Source organism: Boleophthalmus pectinirostris, unplaced genomic scaffold, assembly GCF_026225935.1.
Source record: "Boleophthalmus pectinirostris isolate CB_2022bp ecotype Guang Dong unplaced genomic scaffold, ASM2622593v1 HiC_scaffold_11, whole genome shotgun sequence".
In the NCBI taxonomy this organism is placed as follows: domain Eukaryota; kingdom Metazoa; phylum Chordata; class Actinopteri; order Gobiiformes; family Gobiidae; genus Boleophthalmus; species Boleophthalmus pectinirostris.
Window position 1 is genome coordinate 6,814,851 of NW_026570994.1, and position 19,876 is coordinate 6,834,726.

At 41.7% G+C, this 19,876-nt stretch overlaps 2 protein-coding genes across 3 annotated transcripts; one reads left to right on the forward strand and one right to left on the reverse strand.

Annotated features, from left to right (window-relative positions):
• The first annotated feature begins 6,177 nt into the window (after nucleotides 1–6,177).
• On the forward strand, nucleotides 6,178–16,335 carry LOC110170897 (gap junction gamma-1 protein-like). Of its 2 annotated transcripts, XM_055163492.1 has the most exons (6): nucleotides 6,178–6,556; nucleotides 10,760–10,855; nucleotides 13,611–13,879; nucleotides 13,948–14,176; nucleotides 14,294–14,974; nucleotides 15,208–16,335. In XM_055163492.1, the coding sequence occupies exons 3-6, from the start codon at nucleotides 13,640–13,642 to the stop codon at nucleotides 15,219–15,221; spliced, it is 1,164 nt and encodes a 387-aa protein (XP_055019467.1). In that variant the 5' UTR covers nucleotides 6,178–6,556; nucleotides 10,760–10,855; nucleotides 13,611–13,639; the 3' UTR covers nucleotides 15,222–16,335. The 2 variants fall into 2 exon arrangements, with proteins under 2 accessions (XP_055019467.1, XP_020792242.1); XM_020936583.2 differs by lacking the exon at nucleotides 10,760–10,855.
• Nucleotides 16,336–17,574: 1,239 nt separating this feature from the next.
• On the reverse strand, nucleotides 17,575–19,680 carry inha (inhibin subunit alpha). Its single transcript, XM_020936592.2, has 2 exons — nucleotides 19,380–19,680; nucleotides 17,575–18,308 (listed from the first exon to the last, which is right to left on the reverse strand). The coding sequence occupies exons 1-2, from the start codon at nucleotides 19,642–19,644 to the stop codon at nucleotides 17,575–17,577; spliced, it is 999 nt and encodes a 332-aa protein (XP_020792251.1). The 5' UTR covers nucleotides 19,645–19,680.
• Between the last annotated feature and the right edge of the window lie 196 nt (nucleotides 19,681–19,876).

Genomic DNA, 19,876 nt, shown 5'->3' on the forward strand with positions numbered 1-19,876 from the left:
AGACTGAAAGCCACACATTTATGGGAACTTCTGCAACAGACGGGAGGAACTTTCTGAAGAGAATTTGATTATTGTAAAAAGAATACCACGGGTGTGTTCAGCTGTTATATCTGCCAAAGGTGGACACTTTCATGAATCAAGAGTTTAGAATACATTTTGCTCAACAGTAAACAGTAAATGGTAAAAAAAAAAAAAAAATGGAAAAAGTGTGGTGTTCTAAAACTTTTCACCGGTAGTGTATATGCTGCAATATATATGGAATTATGTAGCAAAAAAGTGAAATCACTCTAGTTTTAATATTTTAGATTCTGATTCCTCACAGTAACCACCCTTTGCTTTGTGGACAGTGCTGCAAACCTTTGGCCTTTTCTCAATGAGATGAATGATGTCTCCTGAAATGGTCTTCGCTTCACAGCTGTGTCATTTCAGGGTTCATAAGTGAAATGCCAAAGAATCAAAAATATGAACCTTTCTGTTTAGTTCATTCCACCAAATTTAAGTCACTGTACCTGATTTTGTCTTAACATGAAAACAGAACGAGTTCATTTTAAACCGTTTACAGTGGACCTTATGATTCTGAACATCCTAATTATTCTTACAACTATAGTTTGAAGGAATGAGCACAAGGGTTGTTGGATTATGTGAAATGAACAGTTTGTTTTTCCTGTAAGCTGTGGATATTTGAGATGCCACAGAGTTTTTACACCATATGTGGCAGTAAATGTGGCAGAAGACCTTCCAGAAGAAACACTTTGAGGGAATGGACCATTTTGTCACCGACCAAAACACGAAGCCTTTCCTGTTGTGCCAAAGAGGTTCATTTTGTCTTCTTATGTACTTTAACTTCTTGGGTTCTTTTTACTGTTTACTGTACGACCTTTCCTGTTGTGTTCACCTGGCGCCTCCTGGACACTCCTGTGCTGCTGTAGGACACAAAGGAAGGACATTTTTGGCTCTTCCTCTCCTGAAACTCCCCTGACACAGATCTGCTGACCCTAGCTGACCAGTCCTCCTGTTAAACAACAACTAGCATGCTATCACGTACTTCCTGATTATCTGACAACAAAGCTCTTTCTAATAGATGCCGACAGCACAGGGAATGTCCAAACTTTTGACTGGTCATGTAAGCCAGTGTCCAGTCCAACTTCCTGACAATCAACACATGTATTTTTCCTTTGTTTGACCACACAGGCTCCTGGGCTGTCACTGGAAACAATGCTTTAGCAAGAGGGAGGAAGAAACGTGATGTTCCACCGCCCAAATGACACCACATAACAGTGGATTTGGTATCCACAGCGACGCCTGACTCATCCACACTTCTTTAAAAAGTATGACAGGTTCATGAAAGCAGACAAACCACAGATATGAAAGTTAGTCTTAACCACGGCATGGGTTTAGGGAACACGACTTAAACTATAGCAGACCACATGTGAAGTACAAATCAACAAATACTAGGGGTTGAGAAGCAGAAGTAGTAGTAATAGTAACAGTAATAGTTGTTGTAGTAGTTGTAATTGTTGTAATAGTAGCAGTAGTAGTAGCAGTTGTTGTTGTAGTAGTTGTTATTGTTGTGTTAGTTTTAATAATTGCAGTAGTAGCCATAGTTGTAGTCTAGTAGTAGTAGTAGTAGTAGTTGTTGTTGTCAGTGTTGGGGAGTAACGGATTACATGTACCGCTGTTACGTAATCAGAGTACAAATTATGAGTAACTGTATTCCGTTACAGTTACTGTTTCAATGAGTGGTAATTGGATTACAGTTACTTTGCTGAAATAAGTGGATTACAAGGCGGTATTTTCCTGTTTTCACATTTTGTGCTCCCATTTATTTATTTTTTTATTTCGGTAATTTCACTCATTGCCTGAAGCCCAAACAGAACGCGCGCAATAAGAGCGATGGAAACGTCATGTTAAAGTTGGCGGTGTCAGTCACACAGTGGAAGCAGCAGTGCATTGGTAAAAACGCATTTGTGTCTTCGAAATTCTTCTCCCGATGTGAGAAATATATATAAAAAAACCAAATATAAAATCGCCTACAACTTAAATGTGAAACCGGAGCTACTGGCACTGGTGAAAACAACCTGCATAGACTCATAATATCTGCACTACTGTCCTATAGTGTCCTGCCGCATGAGGGGACACACACACACAAACACACACAAACACACACAAACACCTTCATCATCGTCATCAACCTGAGAACCCGCGGACCACGTCTCCTTCCGTAGTTACAGCGCGGACACCGCCGTCTCGTGCGCCGCGTGTGGACCGTGTTTTCTCGCGTAAACCGCACTTCCTCCTGTGCGCCTCTAAACCAGAACTAACACCAGGACTAAACCAGGACTAACCCAGGACTAAACCAGGACTAAAGCAGGACTGAACCAGGTTTAAACTAGGACTAAACCACGACTAAACCAGAACTAAAGACCTGGTCTAGACCAGGTCTAAAAATCAGGACTAAACCAGGTCTAAACAACATGACACCTAACAGTAGGTTGACATAATTTAAGGTGATCTCATATAATTTCTCTATCAATAATATTTTTTAATCTGGTGAAGGAAAGGCTTATCTTGTTACTGTCTTTTAACAGACAAAACCTCTTATATTAAGATCTCGTGGTCTTTGTTTCTCTACAGCAAACAGTTGCTTATTTATGGAGACTTGGGCTCAGACAATTTGAAGACAACAAACAAGAATTTTGAGGATGTGGTTGCTACATTCATGTCGTTTAAAAAAACATGACAATATCAAGTAATCCAAAGTAATCAGATTACGTTACTCACTTTAAGTAATTTAATGGATTACGTTACAAATTACATTTTGGGGTGTGTAATCTGTAATCTGTAGGGGATTACATTTTAAAAGTAACCTTCCCAACACTGGTTGTTGTAGTTGTAATCTAGATGCAGCGTAGTAGTAGTAGTAGTAGTAGTAGTAGTAGTAGTAGTAGTAGTAGTAGTTGTTGTAGTTGTAATCTAGATGCAATAGTAGTTGTTATTGTTGTATTTAGTAATAGTAAGTAGTAGTAGTAGTAGTAGTAGTAGTAGTAGTAGTAGTAGTAGTCATAGTTGTTGTAGTTGTAATCTAGTTGCAGTAGTAGTTGTCAAAATTGTAGTAGTTGTGGGCCTATTCTTAAATAATACTTCCAAAATTCTACTGCTACTATTCTGCTACTAGGTATTAGGTATATAATTAAAAGTACCACTAGTAGCCTATTAGTTTTTTGTCCCAAATACACACACATTATATTAGGCCTAATACTATCCATAAGTACCACATAGTAAGTTTTTAGTATTTTATTAGTTACATTTTCGATGATAAACCTTTGTTAGCTAACTTCTTTATTTCTACTTTACTGTAAATATTAGTGGAGTAATTTGAACAAGTACTTTAATCCTTGTAGACTAACTATTGTCAGCTAATTTTTGTGGCTCCAGACTTAAGTTAAATACCTCAAGTTATGAACACAGCTTATGTGACAAAAGCATGTATGAACCATGTGACTTAGCAGTAATGGGCTGATCCCCCCCAATGTATTTCTGAGAATCCCCCCGCTCATCACAGGATTTAATGAGACCCGCTCCATGGGTGGGGGCATGGGTGGGGGCAAGGGGGGGCAAGGGTGGGGGCATGGGTGGGGGCTCTGTCATCTCCTGTGGGACCCCTGCAGCTCATCTTATTGAACACTTGAGCACCCCGAGTCCATATTATCTTGTCCACTACCATTACATGCATTGTACTCACACGATTCCACTGTTTTGTTAAGATTTGTTTAGTTTTTGAGTAGTTTTAGCACAGCAGGTATTCATGGTAGTCTCAAACAAAAACTTAAGAGTGAAATTAGTGATGCTACATTAATCCTACCAAGCTAATAATTATCCATATGGTTACAGCAGTCACCTCACCTGACACCTGTCCACCAGTGTTTGGACCAGGTAAAGGAATAAACAAAACCAGCTGGGACCTGGATTTGGATTGGACGTAAAATAAGAGGTGAGTATCTAAAAAATGTACTCAAGAGTGACGAAGTACAAAGCAGTGAGTCAAGTAAGAGTAAAAAGAAAGTGCTAGAACTAGCCTTCTACTCAAGTAAGAGTAAATTCAAGAGTAGTCTAACCATGATATCTGATTTACAGTTTGAAGTGAATGTAATTGGAAGTACAAAACATTAAATCATGCACAAAATCTGGGGTTTTCAAAGGTTAAACACAAAAACTAGACAAACTAAATCATATCTGAAGGAGTGCTACAAGAAACACAACTGTTCAAATCATTTCATATTGTCACATAAAGCATTTGTCACTTGTAGACTCACAGTGGAAAAAGGAACCAGAACTTTTACTTAAGTAGGCTGAGAGTAGCCAGGCTGGTGCCACCTAGTGCCTCCGCTCAATTTCATTTCTCTCCAGCGACTAGGTCAGTAATCGGAATATACTAGACGGGTTGCAAGAACCCCGGAAGTTGTAGACCGCGCACCGGCCAATCAGTCAAGAGCTGTGAAGCCATGACGTCAAACTCAAGCGTCTGTCTGGGTCCCTTTTGTGGAACAGCGCAACAGTAAACAAAGCGGTTGAGATGGATGTAGACAAAGACAGACATTCTGTGTTGGCAACGATTCCCGAGATCGAGGATTTAAAGCCTGAACAAATAGAATGTTTGGTGAATTTTATCAAGGGAAACAACTTTATTGCTCTTCTTTTTACGGGATTTGGCGCATTACATACATCATGACCAAACAGCAGCGATTGCTTGAATAAAAAAAGTACCCGCTGACCTTTGAGTGAACAAATCCTAATGCTGTGAGGTCAGACTGTTTCCACGGAGTAACTGGCTGATGAATCAGGCTAGGCTGAGAGTATAACTTTAATGAAAATATTACTGTTACTATTATTAGGAGTGATTAATGCAGCTATGAATAACCTACTTTGAAAAGTACAATTTCTTTAAAAAGTTACCAAGAAAGTACTACCTTAAAAGGCTAAAAATTGTGTGTATAGATGGGTGTATTTTTTTCATAGCTTCTTACAGTATAGTCTATTATGTGTATGTACTAGCCTAACTACAGTATGCATGTCATAAAAGCATGTTATGATTTATTGCCTTATTTTTTAATATTTTTTACTTTAACTAAACAGTGACTTTTCTGTGTATAAGCCTGTTGGAAAAAGTGGTATTGTGGGCGCAGGGCTGGCTGTTTTAAACTGGGCTAAATGACGCAACGTCTGCTCGTATGATTCCCTGTATAGCTTTAATAATATACTAAGATATAGGCGACACTGCGTATTTATATATAAGGGGAAAACGACTTTTCCGCACACACTTGTTGAAACATTGCCCTAAAAAGTTTTTCTGGGAGTGGGTTTAAGTTTAGCTATGTCACAAGTTACGATTGCATCATCCCACAATAAAACGTATATTCCCATAGCAGCTTTTGTGGTGAGCGCGCAACGGTAGTCAGTCCGCAGCGGGGCTTGGCGGGGCTCGGCGGGGCTCGGGTTACAGGAGGGGCCTCCACCTCCGAGAGTCCTGAATGGGGCCGAGACTCGTTACGTGGAGGCGGTGGAGAGAGAAGGGGGGGTCGTAGTGATGGGATTTTCGGCTCTTTTATGGGATCCGAGTCTTTTTTGGATCGGTTCATTTTAAAAACTGTCTCATTTAATAGCCTGGTCCAAAGTGAGAGTAGGACTGTTTCAACCGCGAAATGATCTAAATAAGACGTTGCACTCTAATAATGTAAATGTAAAAATAGGGTGACCACATTTTCAAAATAAAACAAATGTACAATTAAAGACAATTGTTCTGCAACTAATGTGAGTCAGTATAGTCACATTTTCTTTGTGTTTTAGTCATTTTTAAGCAGCTTTTTATATTTTACTTAAACAAATTACAATGTATGCCTCTCTTTACTGTTAGTAGGGATCAGATTTGTCAAAAATAGGGGCACTTGGGACATTTCTTGTATAAAACTGGGACTGCTTTTGTATAAATCTACTGGGACAGGGGACACATGGCTCAAAACTGGGACTGTCCCGGGTAAACAGGGACGTCTGATGACTCAATAACCAACTAAAAAGCTGTCACTCCTTTGGTCAACTCTGTTCCCGTTTTGATTTTTTGTTGGTTCAGCGTTAAAATGCATAGAAAAAGTCAGATCCGGCTCTTTAAAAAGAAACGAGCTCCGATTCCAACCATTCCCGCTAAAGAGCCGTTCAAAAGAGTCGACTCGTTCACGGACGTCACATCTCTAGGAGGGAGGAGGCGGAGGGAGGAACGGACGACGGAGACTAAGCCGAGACTGAGAGAAGACGTGTGGTTAGCTGCTGGAAGTAACGCGCCGTCACACACTCCACGCGTCCCCCGAATTGAAGACCCCTCGCTCGGCTTATGGGGTCACGCCGGCTCGGAGGGCTCCACTGCTCTTGTACCGACCGCCGCGGAAGGAGACGCCGAATGACAGCCACGTCCTAGCCCCCGCGCGCTAATTAGGAAAACCTGTGGGCCAATTAATTAAAGCGCGAGGACGAACGGAGCGGACGGATTGGTGGGACCCTGCACGAGGTTGGTGTCGGCAAGTGGAGCGCTTGCCTTTGAACTTTTAGCTAACGTTTTCTTTTAGCACTTTTTGTAGTTTTTTAACTTTTGAAAAGTTGTAAGCAAACGTGGCCATTTTTCTGGAGTAACTTATGCCCCAAAACGCTGGTGAGTTTCCCCCCCGTCGTCGGCTCGAAGCTCTCCAACTTCCAGTTCCAAATTTTCCGGTGTTTCTGGCGTTGTCTCGCACTCAAGAAAAGTTCCACAGTATCACCACCGCACTATTTTCTTTTGTTTTTAATGAACGACTTTGTTAAGCGGCTTCTGTTCGCTTTTTTTTCCCCCCAACCAGCGTCGTCTGTGGCTCCAAAAGTTAGCTGGATTCTTTTTTGTTTACCACTAAAAAGTTTGGCAGCTATCATTTTCTTCCAGCTATGCCACAATTTCCAAAACAATACAGTCTGACTAAGCAAAACGTGTCCATTGGATATTTAGTATTTGGTCTATTTACTGTAATAATTTTACAAACTACTTGGGCACATTTTGTTTTATAGGACACAGAATATCCCAAAGGTGCAATCTTATATGTATTATCAGTTTTGACCTATAGAAAAGTTACATTATGGAAGTTTTATTTAAAATCTTAATCAAAATTTGGTTCAGGCAGTTCCTTGTAGGAGTTGCTAGTAGTTCTCATAGTTTTACAAAGTACTCAATTGTCTTCATTGTTTTGCCTGGTTAACCATTTAAACCATTCCGCATTCTTGTATATTGTACACATTTTCATTGGGATTGTGTTGATTGACGTTTCGCAGGTCCTGCCTATTGACTGCATCTCAGACTGCGTGGTGCGTTCATGTGCCCTCTGTCTGCTCCCTGAACCCTAAAATCCTGCTCTCCTCTGCTTTCAGTTAGCCAGGAATGTTTCTGCTTCCTCTGCCTTAGCTTTGTCCAATACCCCACGAGCTCTCCAACCCCCCATCCAGGCGCTGTAAGGCTCGGAGCTGGGCAACTCCTCAAGCAAGAAGCCTGTAAATCAGTTTGAGCAGTGAGCAAATACGCTACTGTTTAGAAGTTGTCTGGGCTGCCACCGGGAGACTGTCATGTATACCTTAGTTGGATTATCAGCGTAAGGTAGGACCAGCAGGGGAACGTTTTTATCAGACTATTGCATCAGAATTTCCCCTATTTTATTTTCAGTGCGGGTTTCAGCGTAGTTTTTCGGTGAAATATTTGGAGGAACGTTCCATTCCGAGGTGGTCAAGATGGTGCATGTAGCCGAACAGCTGTTTTCACTTGGAACTTAAAGGGAAGTCTTGTCATATGGCTTTCTCATTTGAAGGCAAAGTTTATGCGCTATCAAGGTTCAAAAACTATTTCCTCTTTTGAATAGAAAAATGTCACAAATGTCCCAACTTTCATTGCAACTTTGGAACGTGATGAAATATGATCTTAAAAATGTGACCTTTTGCTCTTTTTAGTACTTCTTGTTGTGGCACGAAAACAGTTTAGTCATCATTGAATTGCAAAAAAGACAAATCAAAGTTCTCTGAAAAACAGGTTTGGTAAGAAGGCCGTTTTTTGTATTTTGGTCCTACTTCCGTCCAGTTTAATTGCCAGAGAAAAGTTTTAGTAAGTAGAATTTTAAAGTTATTTTTTGGTCTTTTTATGTGTTACAGTTGCGAATGTGCGTACTGCAGCTACACGCTCTCCCATTCTACTTTACAGCTGACGTTGTAAAGTGGTGGGCCAACAACCAAAAGTGGCTTACAGGCATGTTCCTACTAGTGGGTCAGGGAGTTCAAAAGCAGAAATGATTATGGTTTTCTTCAGACTTATGCTTTGCTATTTGCAGCTTTTAACCATGCTTTTTTCTGATCCAAAACCTGCAAAGAGTTGGATTTTTGTTTCTCTGATGCGTTTTGAGTTGTTATTCAGCATATCTGGGCTTTCTACATCTCCACTGCTCCAAACACATGGCTCCACTGTGTGATGTCATTAGGTGGTAGCTCGGACGCCTTCACCGTACATTTAAACTCAGATTTGCCTCACTGTGCAGTTACGCAGCTTCGAAGTTGGCCTTATTTTTGCTTCGTCATTCTCTCCTGATACTCTTTAAAATGTTCATGTTTTCCTTTAACGTACAAGTTATAGAAAATCTGACGTGTTCAAAACTAAATTTAGGACTTTTTTGGGGTTGTCAAATCAAATTCTAATCAATGCTGAAACTAGTATTGCAAATAGATATTGAATTTAAAGTATCAGTACTGAAAAAAATGATTTTTTTTTTTTTTTTTACATTTTTTGAGCAGTTTTAGAGTAAACTTGAACCTGATCTACTCCAGTATAGAACCTTAAACTTAAAGAACATACCATTTTGTGCTGAAAATTACATTCTATTGTCAAAATTTTATTGCAATGTCAAATTTGGTAGAGTATTGAACTATTTCAAACTTTATTTTGAAACCTAAGATTTCAGAATGGTTTGGAATCCTAGTATCGTGACACCACTAAGACATTTTTAAATATGTCATAAGAATTTTTATAGATTCAAAGTTGGAAAAATTGAATTCCTTGGCAAGTTTGTGTCAATTTTGGATCTGATTTTGAATGAGTCTGAAATTCCTTAGTTTCCTTGATGCAAGTTTAAGGTTGTAACCTGACGCTGTAATTCTAGTCTTGTCCAACTGCATGTGTCACAATGTACCTTTTAAAAGCAGGATGCTACTTAGCCGTTCAAAGCTGCTCTAACAACCCCCCTTTTGTTCTAGTGAGTTAAAGGCCCATGTTAAGTCTACGGTAACCCTCAACAACCTCAAAGAACCCTCCATTAACCGCTCACCCTATCTTACCTCCTACTTCCTTACCTCCTAGCACCTCACTTTATGCCCTAGTAAACTGCTCCAGTACTCCTCAGCCCGACTCACTAGTGGCACACGGCCAGGCTCTTGAATTACAATCAGTTTCGACAATACCCAGCCAAGACAAAGTTAGCAAACAAACAAGAACGCGGCCGGTGCCCAATTTGACACTTAGGGTTCAGAAATGTGCTCTGTGGCTGTGAAAGTCCTGGCGCGTGGACACAGCAAAGCTTTTGTTCTCCACAGCTTTGATACAAGTTTAACATTTGTACAGCCAAAGTCAAGTGTGTAAAGCATTTCTTTTGACACGAGTTTTGATAAGAAGTCTCCTTTAAGTCTGTAGGTACAACGCGTGCCAACTCAGCTTAGCATTGCGGCTCTGCGATTAGCTCATAGAGGGCTGCTAATGCTAATAACCGCTGGCCTGATGTTTTAAATGGATGCTTTTGGGTTGGCGTGTTTCAGGTCGTGTCCTCAAAGCACCATTGACTGTGATTTTATTTATTTTCTTGTTCAGTTTTGTGAGAGGAAAGCAAGCAAACCTGGCAACGTCTCAGAGGAATCGCGGTTTAAGTGCCTGGCTAAGACTTTAGCCCCAGGACACAGAATTCACCTCCATTTATAGCCCTTTATAGGTGAGGCTTGTAATTGCATAGTAGGGGCAAGAACCAGATGTCACCTCCTCGCTCCAGCAGCGTGTCTGGTTCTTCTTCTCGAGGCAGCCATGTTGGGTAGACTTTTAAAAGATGCGGCTGTATGTTTTCATTTTATATTTTATGCCACAGTTGACCTTTTCCTCGCTCTTTAACTTTTCTCTTTGGATATTTGGTTTTCTTGTTACTGACTGGAATGTCCCGCAGTACGGCATTGACTTAATCCATCTTTCAAGTTCATTGTAGAGATATAACTGATATTTACACTTTTTATCGACCTTAAATCTCAAACACAGGTCAATATTTTGCTTTGTTTAACCTGTTGCATAAAAGGTATGCCTAAAGCTTTATTTTATTTAAATACTGCGATGAGATAAGTGCACAAAACATGACTACGCAGTTCTCTTGAAGGTTAGTGGTTAAAATTTAAAAAGAGAATTTGGAAAAAATCTGCCCTGAATATTGACTCAAAAATACCAGAGTTCTTCGTTCGTCATTGTTTTCTATGGATTTTCAACAGTTGGCATCGGCAAACATATTGGTTGATCTCTTGTTAAAAAATACTTAATTGGACTTTTAAAGTTTAATGCCATGTGTGGAACATTCCAGGTGATGTTATTCTACAGAACATCCTACAGAAAACTTAGAGTGCACCTTTAGTAGCCAGTTTGAGGTTGTCTTCCTACATTTTAAACAAATATTTCTATTCTTTACAGAGGCAATACCTGGAAGTGCTCTTTACGTTTATTGGACTTTCCCCTACGTTGTCAACAGAGGGCATCAACCGCCAATCAACCCAAGTGCTGAAAAAGGCACGTTTCCTTTTCCACATTTCCATGGAGAAACACTTTTTAGAGTTATAAAAACGCATAATACCAGTTCAAGAGTGTCAGTGTTCACTTAAAAAAGCCACACTAAAGCTCGATGACATGTCCCCTTTAAGTCTGGTGTTTTTGCTGTGGTCCAATAGAGCCCATTAAACGCATTGTAAACACTTTTTATGTACTGTATGGAAAGATGCTTCAGAGCCGCCGCGGCCCCGCTCACGACTTCAGTCCGCAACAGACACGTTTTGACCAATTTTCCTTTTGCGCAGAGGACAATTTTAGTCACGTTTTAGACAACAAACCTTCTTAACATGAGTAACTGTGGTGAGAAGTGAATGCGTTGTGAATCATGCCCGGCTGAAATCAAATCTCCAGGGTGAGTGCTAGCATGTCTTTAGCCAGTCAACTGTCTAGTAATTACATCCAGCTATCTGGGAGCCATTGGGATTGAATGCGGACCACCAGACCTTTAATTACGATCGAAATTCGCATCAGTTTGCTCCGAAAGTAGTTTAAATTTTTGAGGGGAATATTTTAGTAGAAGCTGTAATGGCGGTACGTGTAGTTTTACATCGGTTTTCTAGTGGGCTGCAGTTTGGACAATGAGGTTTGAATGAAGTGAAGTGGTTTTAATGAATGGCTTTTGTTGGTGACACAGGACGGAGAAAGAGAAGGGGGCGTAAGGCTATTGGACTAAATTACAAGTTAAAGCTCCATCCATCTTCAAGCTGTCAACCATGTGTTTTGTGGTGACAAATTATTTAAAATGCTTTGATTTCGGTAACTCCCATGAGTATTGGTAGCAAGTATATTTCTTAAAGCAATAGAACTCATTAACATCTAAGTTTGACATGTCTCTACCGACACGCCAACGATTTCAACGATTTTGGATACATTTTCGATTGGGTAGTTCATGCATTTGATCATGATTAGTTATTCTATCATTACTACATAAGGTAATTAAACAAAACAAAAAAAAAGTTTGAATGTTCCCCAAAACCTGAAGCAAAGCCACGTCTTAATCTAATTTTCTGTAACTTCAAAGCATGAATTATAAACTCTCTATACTTGCTCTAAAAAAAGGAAGGTATAAACATTTCAGAGCATGAATTATGATTTATAGCCGATATATTAAACTGCTTTAAATCTCTTGCAGAGACCGATCTGTGGTTTGAGGCAGACCAGCTACTTAAAGAACATGCATAAAGCTTTATTTCTGCACTTGAGTAACACTTGAGGGAACTGCACAAACTCGGATCACACTGCCGTCTTACCCAGTTTGTACTAAAACACAGTTGCGGGTGAGAATTCAAATGATATTTAGTGGAAAGTACTCGGCCCTACATATCGACCTAAAAATATTGGCAGGTTATTGGCCATCTGTTTCTCTGTATCGGCATCCAACATGGAAAAAGGAAAAAAAAAAACATCGGTCAAGCTGTAATTATGATCCAAAAACATGTGAAGAAATATTCCCATAACTGAGAAGCCTTCATTCTTGGTTTTGGTCCGTGTTAGTGCAACATTTTAAGTACTTTTATTCCATTTGTCAATCTTGTTCACTGACAATGGCAATAAAACTGCTTCAACTCATTTCAGATTTCAAAATGGGATCTTGCTTCAGTGTTATGGTGTAACATTAAACAAAGAATAACATCAAATAAAAATAAAGGCATGCATTAAAATAAAAGTAATAAAATGGAGCTTTGAAGCAGGATAGCGAAAAATGTGCTTTGAACAAATCTGTCTGGTCGTCCAAACAATAGCCACATTGTGCCAGCTCTGGAGTTTGACATCATTTATGGGCCGGGGTCTGGTAGCGCTACAGGAAATCAGGGCTAATCTCCTCTCTGCGCTGTAGCGGGTAATTGGCGCGGGCCGGTGCACGAGTGGAATCATGGGTAGATTCTGCTGAGGGCTCCAGGTGGCTGCAGCTCTACCTGGTCTGGCTCTGATTATTGCCCGTGCGCTGGTGCCGTCTCCCCCCTCCCCACGCCTCCGCTCCGTGGCACGCTGTTTGATCGTGGGGTGGATGGAGAGATGGACCAAAAAAGGAGTGGAGCCCGCACTTGTCCCAGTGTTTGTACGGGCACATTGTTATTGAACTGTTGTGTTGAAGTAATGAGGAGACGGATGATCTGTTGAACAAACAGAGCAGAGTGATCTATGTGTTCCATTACAGCTGTACTTCATTCAGTGTAAGCATTAGTAATTCCAAATGAAGTTGATTTTGTGGCTGTGTAGCGGGGGTGGTGGGCGATGGTGACATTTTAGTATCCAGAGGCCCAAAAATGTTTAATCATGTTTTGTTTTTTTCAGCATTAACAGTTATTACTTATTACTCAGTCACTATTGTAATTTGGCTATCTCCATGGACTCCCAAATGCTCATGCTCGACACACGACAGCTCATGACTTGGGTGTTGACTCAGACTTGACTTTGTGGGAGACGTGACTGTTTAAATGCTTTTCTAAACACATTTTAAATGATTTGATGTTCAAAGGTCTTTGGGGAATTTAGAGGAGTGCACAACAGTGACCACAGTTAAAAAAACAAAACACTTGCATGAGCTGGACTGGACCAGATTTTGGATGAGTCGACTTAGAGACTGGGAGACCTAAGGACTTGGGGCGGTCTCAAACAGTGAGGACTGATTTGATCCACTGCATATTAGTCAACAATTTACAGAGTCAAGTATTCATATGTGAGTCTTAACACTGTATGGTGTTGTGTCTTCCAGAGCACTAGCTCCCCTGGTACTTGGGCATCATGAGTTGGAGCTTCCTGACGCGGCTGCTGGATGAGATCTCCAACCACTCGACGTTTGTGGGGAAGATCTGGCTCACGGTGCTCATAGTTTTTCGCATCGTGCTTACGGCGGTGGGCGGAGAGACAATCTACTATGATGAACAGAGCAAGTTTGTGTGTAACACGCAACAGCCTGGATGTGAGAATGTGTGCTACGACGCCTTCGCCCCGCTGTCACATGTGCGATTTTGGATCTTTCAGGTGAGCCGTGGTCACATACACTTACATGGTGTAACCACCAGGAGCTGACCAGGTGTGTGTGTCTGCAGGTCATCATGATCACCACTCCCACCATCATGTACCTGGGCTTTGCTATGCACAAGATCGCCCGCATGGACGACAGCGAGTACAGGGTGGTCCGCAACCGCAAGAGCAAACGCATGCCCATCGTGAGCCGTGGAGCAGTGAGGGACTACGAGGAGGCCGAGGACAATGGAGAGGAGGACCCCATGATCGCAGAGGAGATCGAGCCTGAGAAGCCAGAAAAGCCAGACAAAGGTCAGAACATTATTCTATAATCTAATGCTGTAATATTGTAATACCTGGAGTCATATCTGATGAAGGACATGGTGAAAGGTTAGTGTATCTATACTGAGTGTGTGCTGCCCCCCTCAGGCTCTGAGAAGAAGCACGACGGGCGGAGGCGGATCCTGCGTGATGGCCTGATGAAGCTGTATGTGTGCCAGCTGCTGTGGCGCTCTGCCTTTGAGGTGGCCTTTCTGTTTGGACAGTACATCCTGTACGGCTTTGAGGTCATCCCGTCGTACGTGTGCACGCGCATGCCCTGCCCACACACGGTGGACTGCTTTGTGTCTCGACCCACGGAGAAGACCATCTTCCTACTCATCATGTACGTGGTGTCCTTCCTGTGCCTGCTTCTCACTGTGCTGGAGATGATTCACCTGGGCATCGGGGGCATCAGAGATTCTTTCCGTCGCCGTTCTGCTCACAACACTCGCGCCAGACCTCCCCTGTCCGGACCAGCCATGCCCACAGCCCCACCTGGCTACAATGCCACCATGAAGAAGGAGAAGCTCAAGAGGCAACTCAGAGACTCTCCTATGGGCGACTCCGGGCGGGAGAGCTTCGGGGATGAGGGACCTTCCTCCTCTGAGCTGGAGCGCCTCAGGAGGCACCTGAAGCTGGCCCAGCAGCACCTGGACCTGGCCTACCAGGTGGATGAGGGCAGCCCGTCCCGGAGCAGCAGCCCTGAGGTCAACACGGCCGCTCAGAGCGCCGCCGAGCAGAACAGGCTTAACTTTGCTCAAGAGAAGCACGGGGAGACCAGCGGGAAAGGTATGTGCCCTGACTATATAAACATGAGTTTATGGCAGCTTGTTCTGTCCAGTACATACTGTATGCTACACTTCACTTCACACTATATATGATGCACACAGAAGAGGCCCCTAAGTCACTCTGCTCTTGTTTAGGATACATTTGTAAACACATTAGCCCTCCTCTGTCTCACTGTCCTCGGCTTTTGAAGTGTAAGAGTTTCCAGTTTTGACTTGATGTTGTGTCTCCCTCAGGAATCCATGCCTGAGCGTGCTTCCTGCTCGTGTGCCGTCCGCTCGCCCAGCCCTCACCATGGCCTTCACCACGGCTCAGCGAGGCACAGGAAGCACATATGGGAATGCAGTCAGACCACTGAGACTGGAGACCAAAGTGTTTGTGAGAGCGGTGTGTGTGAGTGTGTGTGCGTGCGTGCGTGTGTATGTGAGGAGGAACGTGCCTTTCAGTATTCCAGGGCCAGGAGCAGGCCCACAGATCATCTCCAGACTTGAAAGCCTGCCACATCTCCAGTCTGTGCTTGCAGACGCTCCAAACATTTTCTTTATCCACACAATACTCGTGTTTCTCCAGGACGATCAGGATTACCCACCATGTTTTCTCTGTGACACTGCCCTCTTTGTGGAGAAGCAAGCAGACACATTTTTACGGCGGCTTTTTTGTTAGACAATTTTCTCTTAATTTAAAATCCACTCGTCAAAAAATAAAAAAATCTTTGATAGATTTTGAAGCCTGTATCCAATCGGCCAAAAAATGTTTACCTGGGAAATGCTTGAATTCTTTATCGACCGGAAATGTTCCAAGAAATTTCCAAGATTTGTTTCTGTTTTAGTACAATAATGTTCAATGCCTGATTTTTCTTCTTTTTTTTTTTTTTTACTTTACTGTTGAGGACCAAATGTGTAGACCCTCCTAGATCTACCGAAGGAATTCCTTTTGTTAATAGTCACGTGCGCAGTTTCCATTTCCATGTTGTGCCATTTGATTTGAGGAAATGATTTTGCCTTTTAGTTGAACCAGCTGTAAACATCTGTCTTCTGTGCAACTGTCAGAATTCCTCCCACTTGAGCGGACTTTTCGGGGTGAGCCATATTTTCCAGCGCGTGGAGGAGACGGGAGGACGGAGGAGCACACAGCCTGGTGCCAGTGTGTCAGAGTCGGGCACTTATCGGGGGACGAGCTGCTGCCACGGAGCTGTACCATGCTGTAGTTATGTAATCATCTCATTCCACTTTTGTTTTGTTTTACTTAGTGTAAGGTACGATGTCGCGTTTTGACTCTTGATCTGTTTTCTATGCCAAGTTTTGTAGTATTTGTAACTGTAGAGATTATTTTTCTTCAGAGTTAATAAATATATTTGAACATGACTGAGTCTCTGGATTTTGCTGGAGTTTGTAGTTTGAATGAACCTCTGCTTGCTAATTCTCAGTTGTGGAAATGCTCCTACAGGTAAAGTTGGCTTGCTTCCATCTAGAAGTCAAGTTGGCTTTCTTACTAAACTTGTAGATGTGAATAATCACTGAAATAATACAACTTGTTCTTTGTTCCATATCCTTTCTAAAAGTTCTCTTTAAAATGACCAACTTGTAAAATTGAGCTTGTAACGCCATCTAGAGGCCATACTTGAGCTTTACAGGAATTTATTTTGGAAAAGTCCCTATTTGGAAATGAAATCTTAATTCCTTTTAAGCTCAAACATTAAACTTTTGAGCCAAAAAAGACATGTTTTTCTCCATTTTGAATGTATTTGTCTAAAAACACACTACATACTCATTAATACAGATTTGTGAATTTACCTTGTGGATATTTTGTGGTAGAGTACAATATAATCCATAGGGAAATCTGACCCTTGCCCTCATCTGGGAGTATCACATTCTAGAATCTGAAAACTACCAATACTACTATCTACTATTAGGCCTACTACTTAAAGAACACTGTACTTGCATGAATTGAATAGTATTGACCAAACACTTAGTAGGCCTATATTATGAAACGTAATCTTAAATATGAATTACTTATCACATTCCAAAAGTTACAAAAAACTGCTTCTTTCCATGGAAATGTTAATACTCAATAGTATCAAATGACACACCAAAGTTGTAGTCGCGGTACAAATGCAAGGAGCAGCGATTTAAAAACGCACAGCACACTCAGATGACCGATGTCCAAAAGCTTTTTTAAAATAACGTTTCTGCAAAAAGCCTTCGTCAGATCATTTTTCTTGCTTTGGACCACAGTACAGCTAATATGCCATAGTATAGCATAAAATGTAGCCTATTTATCTCCATGGAGCGCGTTCCAAAGTTTGGTTTTGACGCCAACTCCAGAAAGTGCCATAGTATGCTTTAAATACCGGTACTTAAGTAGGCAATTTAATCAAGGCATGCAATCCACAACAAAATGAAATGTATAAAATTATGGTCTTGAGATTTTAACATTATTTAGATAAAAATACAAACAACTAATTGATCAAAAAAACACTTTATTTATAACTACAATAACAAAATCAATATTCCATCTATGCACATTACATTTTCTATAGTCCTAATGAACATTTGTCTAATAATCTACGAACTTAATAATGCAGTGTGCTGATTTAAACCCTTTTATATGCACGCACATTCCTCTGGTATAATATTAGGCAGGGTCTCATACTTGAACGAATACCCCCCGTCCGACGTGGTGGTGATGCGCACGGACCTCATGCTCCCCGGTACCGGAGCGCAGCACTGGACCATACCCAAACGCGCCGCCGCCCTCTCCGGAGACGAGCAGTTCCCCTGGCAGTAGTAGAAATCCAGCGTCTTCGGGTCGACTATCCAATTGTCCCACCCCAACTCCTCAAAACTGATCTCTACGTGCGCTCTGCTGCAGTCCCCCGGAGTCTCCACAGAGGGGCGTTGTAGCAAATCTAACGCAGACGACGACCAAGGTATCCCCACGCTTCTGGATTTCCGTTTTGGCGCGCGTTTTTGGATGTTTAAACTCAAAAATGGCAGCTTGTCTTCGTCGTCATTGCATGGACATTCTGGGCAGTCGATTTGGAGCGAAAACGCGCCGTGCCCGATTGTTTTTAGCGCGTTCTGGTTTAAATTGTACGCGCTCCAGCCGTCTGTAGAGCGGTGCGCGGGGGCGGGGGATGCCGAGAGGAGACGCTGATGCCCGGAGGTGAGCACGGAGAGAGGTGCAGAGGTGTTCAGAGGGAGGCCCGCACCCGAGAAGAACCAGAGCTCCGCGGAGGTGACCAGGGAGGTGTGGGGGTCGATGGACGGCTGGAAGGTGAAGGTGAAGGGGCTACGGGAGGAGGAGTGTCCCGGGTCAGACTTGGCACAGGAATGTTCTGAAATAAGAAAAATCAATAAATTGGCCTATTAATGTCCAATAGTTATACAAAAGTTAAAATAAATCAATAAACTTGCAGTATGTAACTTTTCTGGTGGAGGGTCTCCTACTGGCACCGATTGATTGTCACCATGGAGATGTAATTGCCTGCTTGTTTCTGTGGAGATGTCATAGCTCTGCCTGGAATGTTCCACAGTATGGAATTAAACAACTCTACCATACATTTATTCAATTACAGGTGGATTTATAGCTCAAAAATAGCTAGAAAAACGACATTCTGACTGTGAGTGGGGTCGCCTCTACTCAGATCTGACTTGTAACTTGGTCTGGTTTTGGTTTTTTGGTTACCACAAAGATAGAAAGGGTTAATACCATGCTATGGAACATTCCAGAAAAACAAATAACATCTCCATGGAGAAAAGTATTTGACGCACTAGTTTTTTTTTTTTTCCTAAACATGAATTTTCTTTGAGTAGCGTCTCCTTTCCACAGATCTAAACTGTAACTTGACCTGGTAATGCCATTACTACCTGCTTGTCTCCATGGAGAACAAGAAGTTTAATGCCATACTGTGGCACATTCCTGGCAAAACAAGAACATTGCCATGGGGACGAACAGGTTGTAGACACTTTACCAGGAAATTTAGGCTATGGAAAATAACAAGTAAACCTAAACTAATGTCATCAGAAAATAAACTTTGATAGTTCATTCAAGCCAATTTGTAGCTGTTACTATTACAATGAGTACAAGACAAGATTTTGTACTATTACCACCACCACTATACTACTACTAATACTACCATTTGCTATACTAGACAGATACTTTTTTCTTATATAATATACTCTTCTATTTACATTAATGAAACAGTACTGACTAAACACTTCGCAAAAGATTTTGCAAATCTATAGGCCTATATCTTGAAATAAAATCTCAAATATTAATACTTAAAAACATTGCTTTCTTGCCTTGCAGATACCGCAAAAGTCACACTTTGCATTTTGATTAGAATTTTTCTGTCAATTTTTTCCTCAAATTAGAACAGTTTTGCCAAAACAGAATGCCGTCTTACCTGAAATTGCAAACAAAATAACTTGCATCTCATCTTGTTGCTCCACGCATCCATCGCCCACACTTTCTGCCCTGTTCAGGAGCACGTTTCTCCCCAGCTTCCTCCTCTCCTCGTCGGGCGTGCGAACCTGCGGTGCCTCCTCCATTCCCAGGCCCTCCAGGACTCTGAGCTTGACCCAGGACAGCACCTCGTCCCTGGGTAGACCTTCTTCTCCCGTTACCCCTTCGCTGGAGACGCAGAGGAGAGCGAAGAGCGGCCAGAACATCGTGGCGTACCAAAGAAGTCAAAATGTGCACGTTGAGAAGAGGGTTAGAGAACTTTGTTGCTAAAGAATGAAACTGATAACAATGAATGACCTTGGACGTTTGTTTTTATATGTAATATTCACACACTTTTAATATGTTTTAGGTTATAGTAGCAATAGCAAATGTCTTCAAAATTTAACTCTCAAGAATAGGTTATATTAATTGTATAAAACAGTGCTGATTTAATATAAA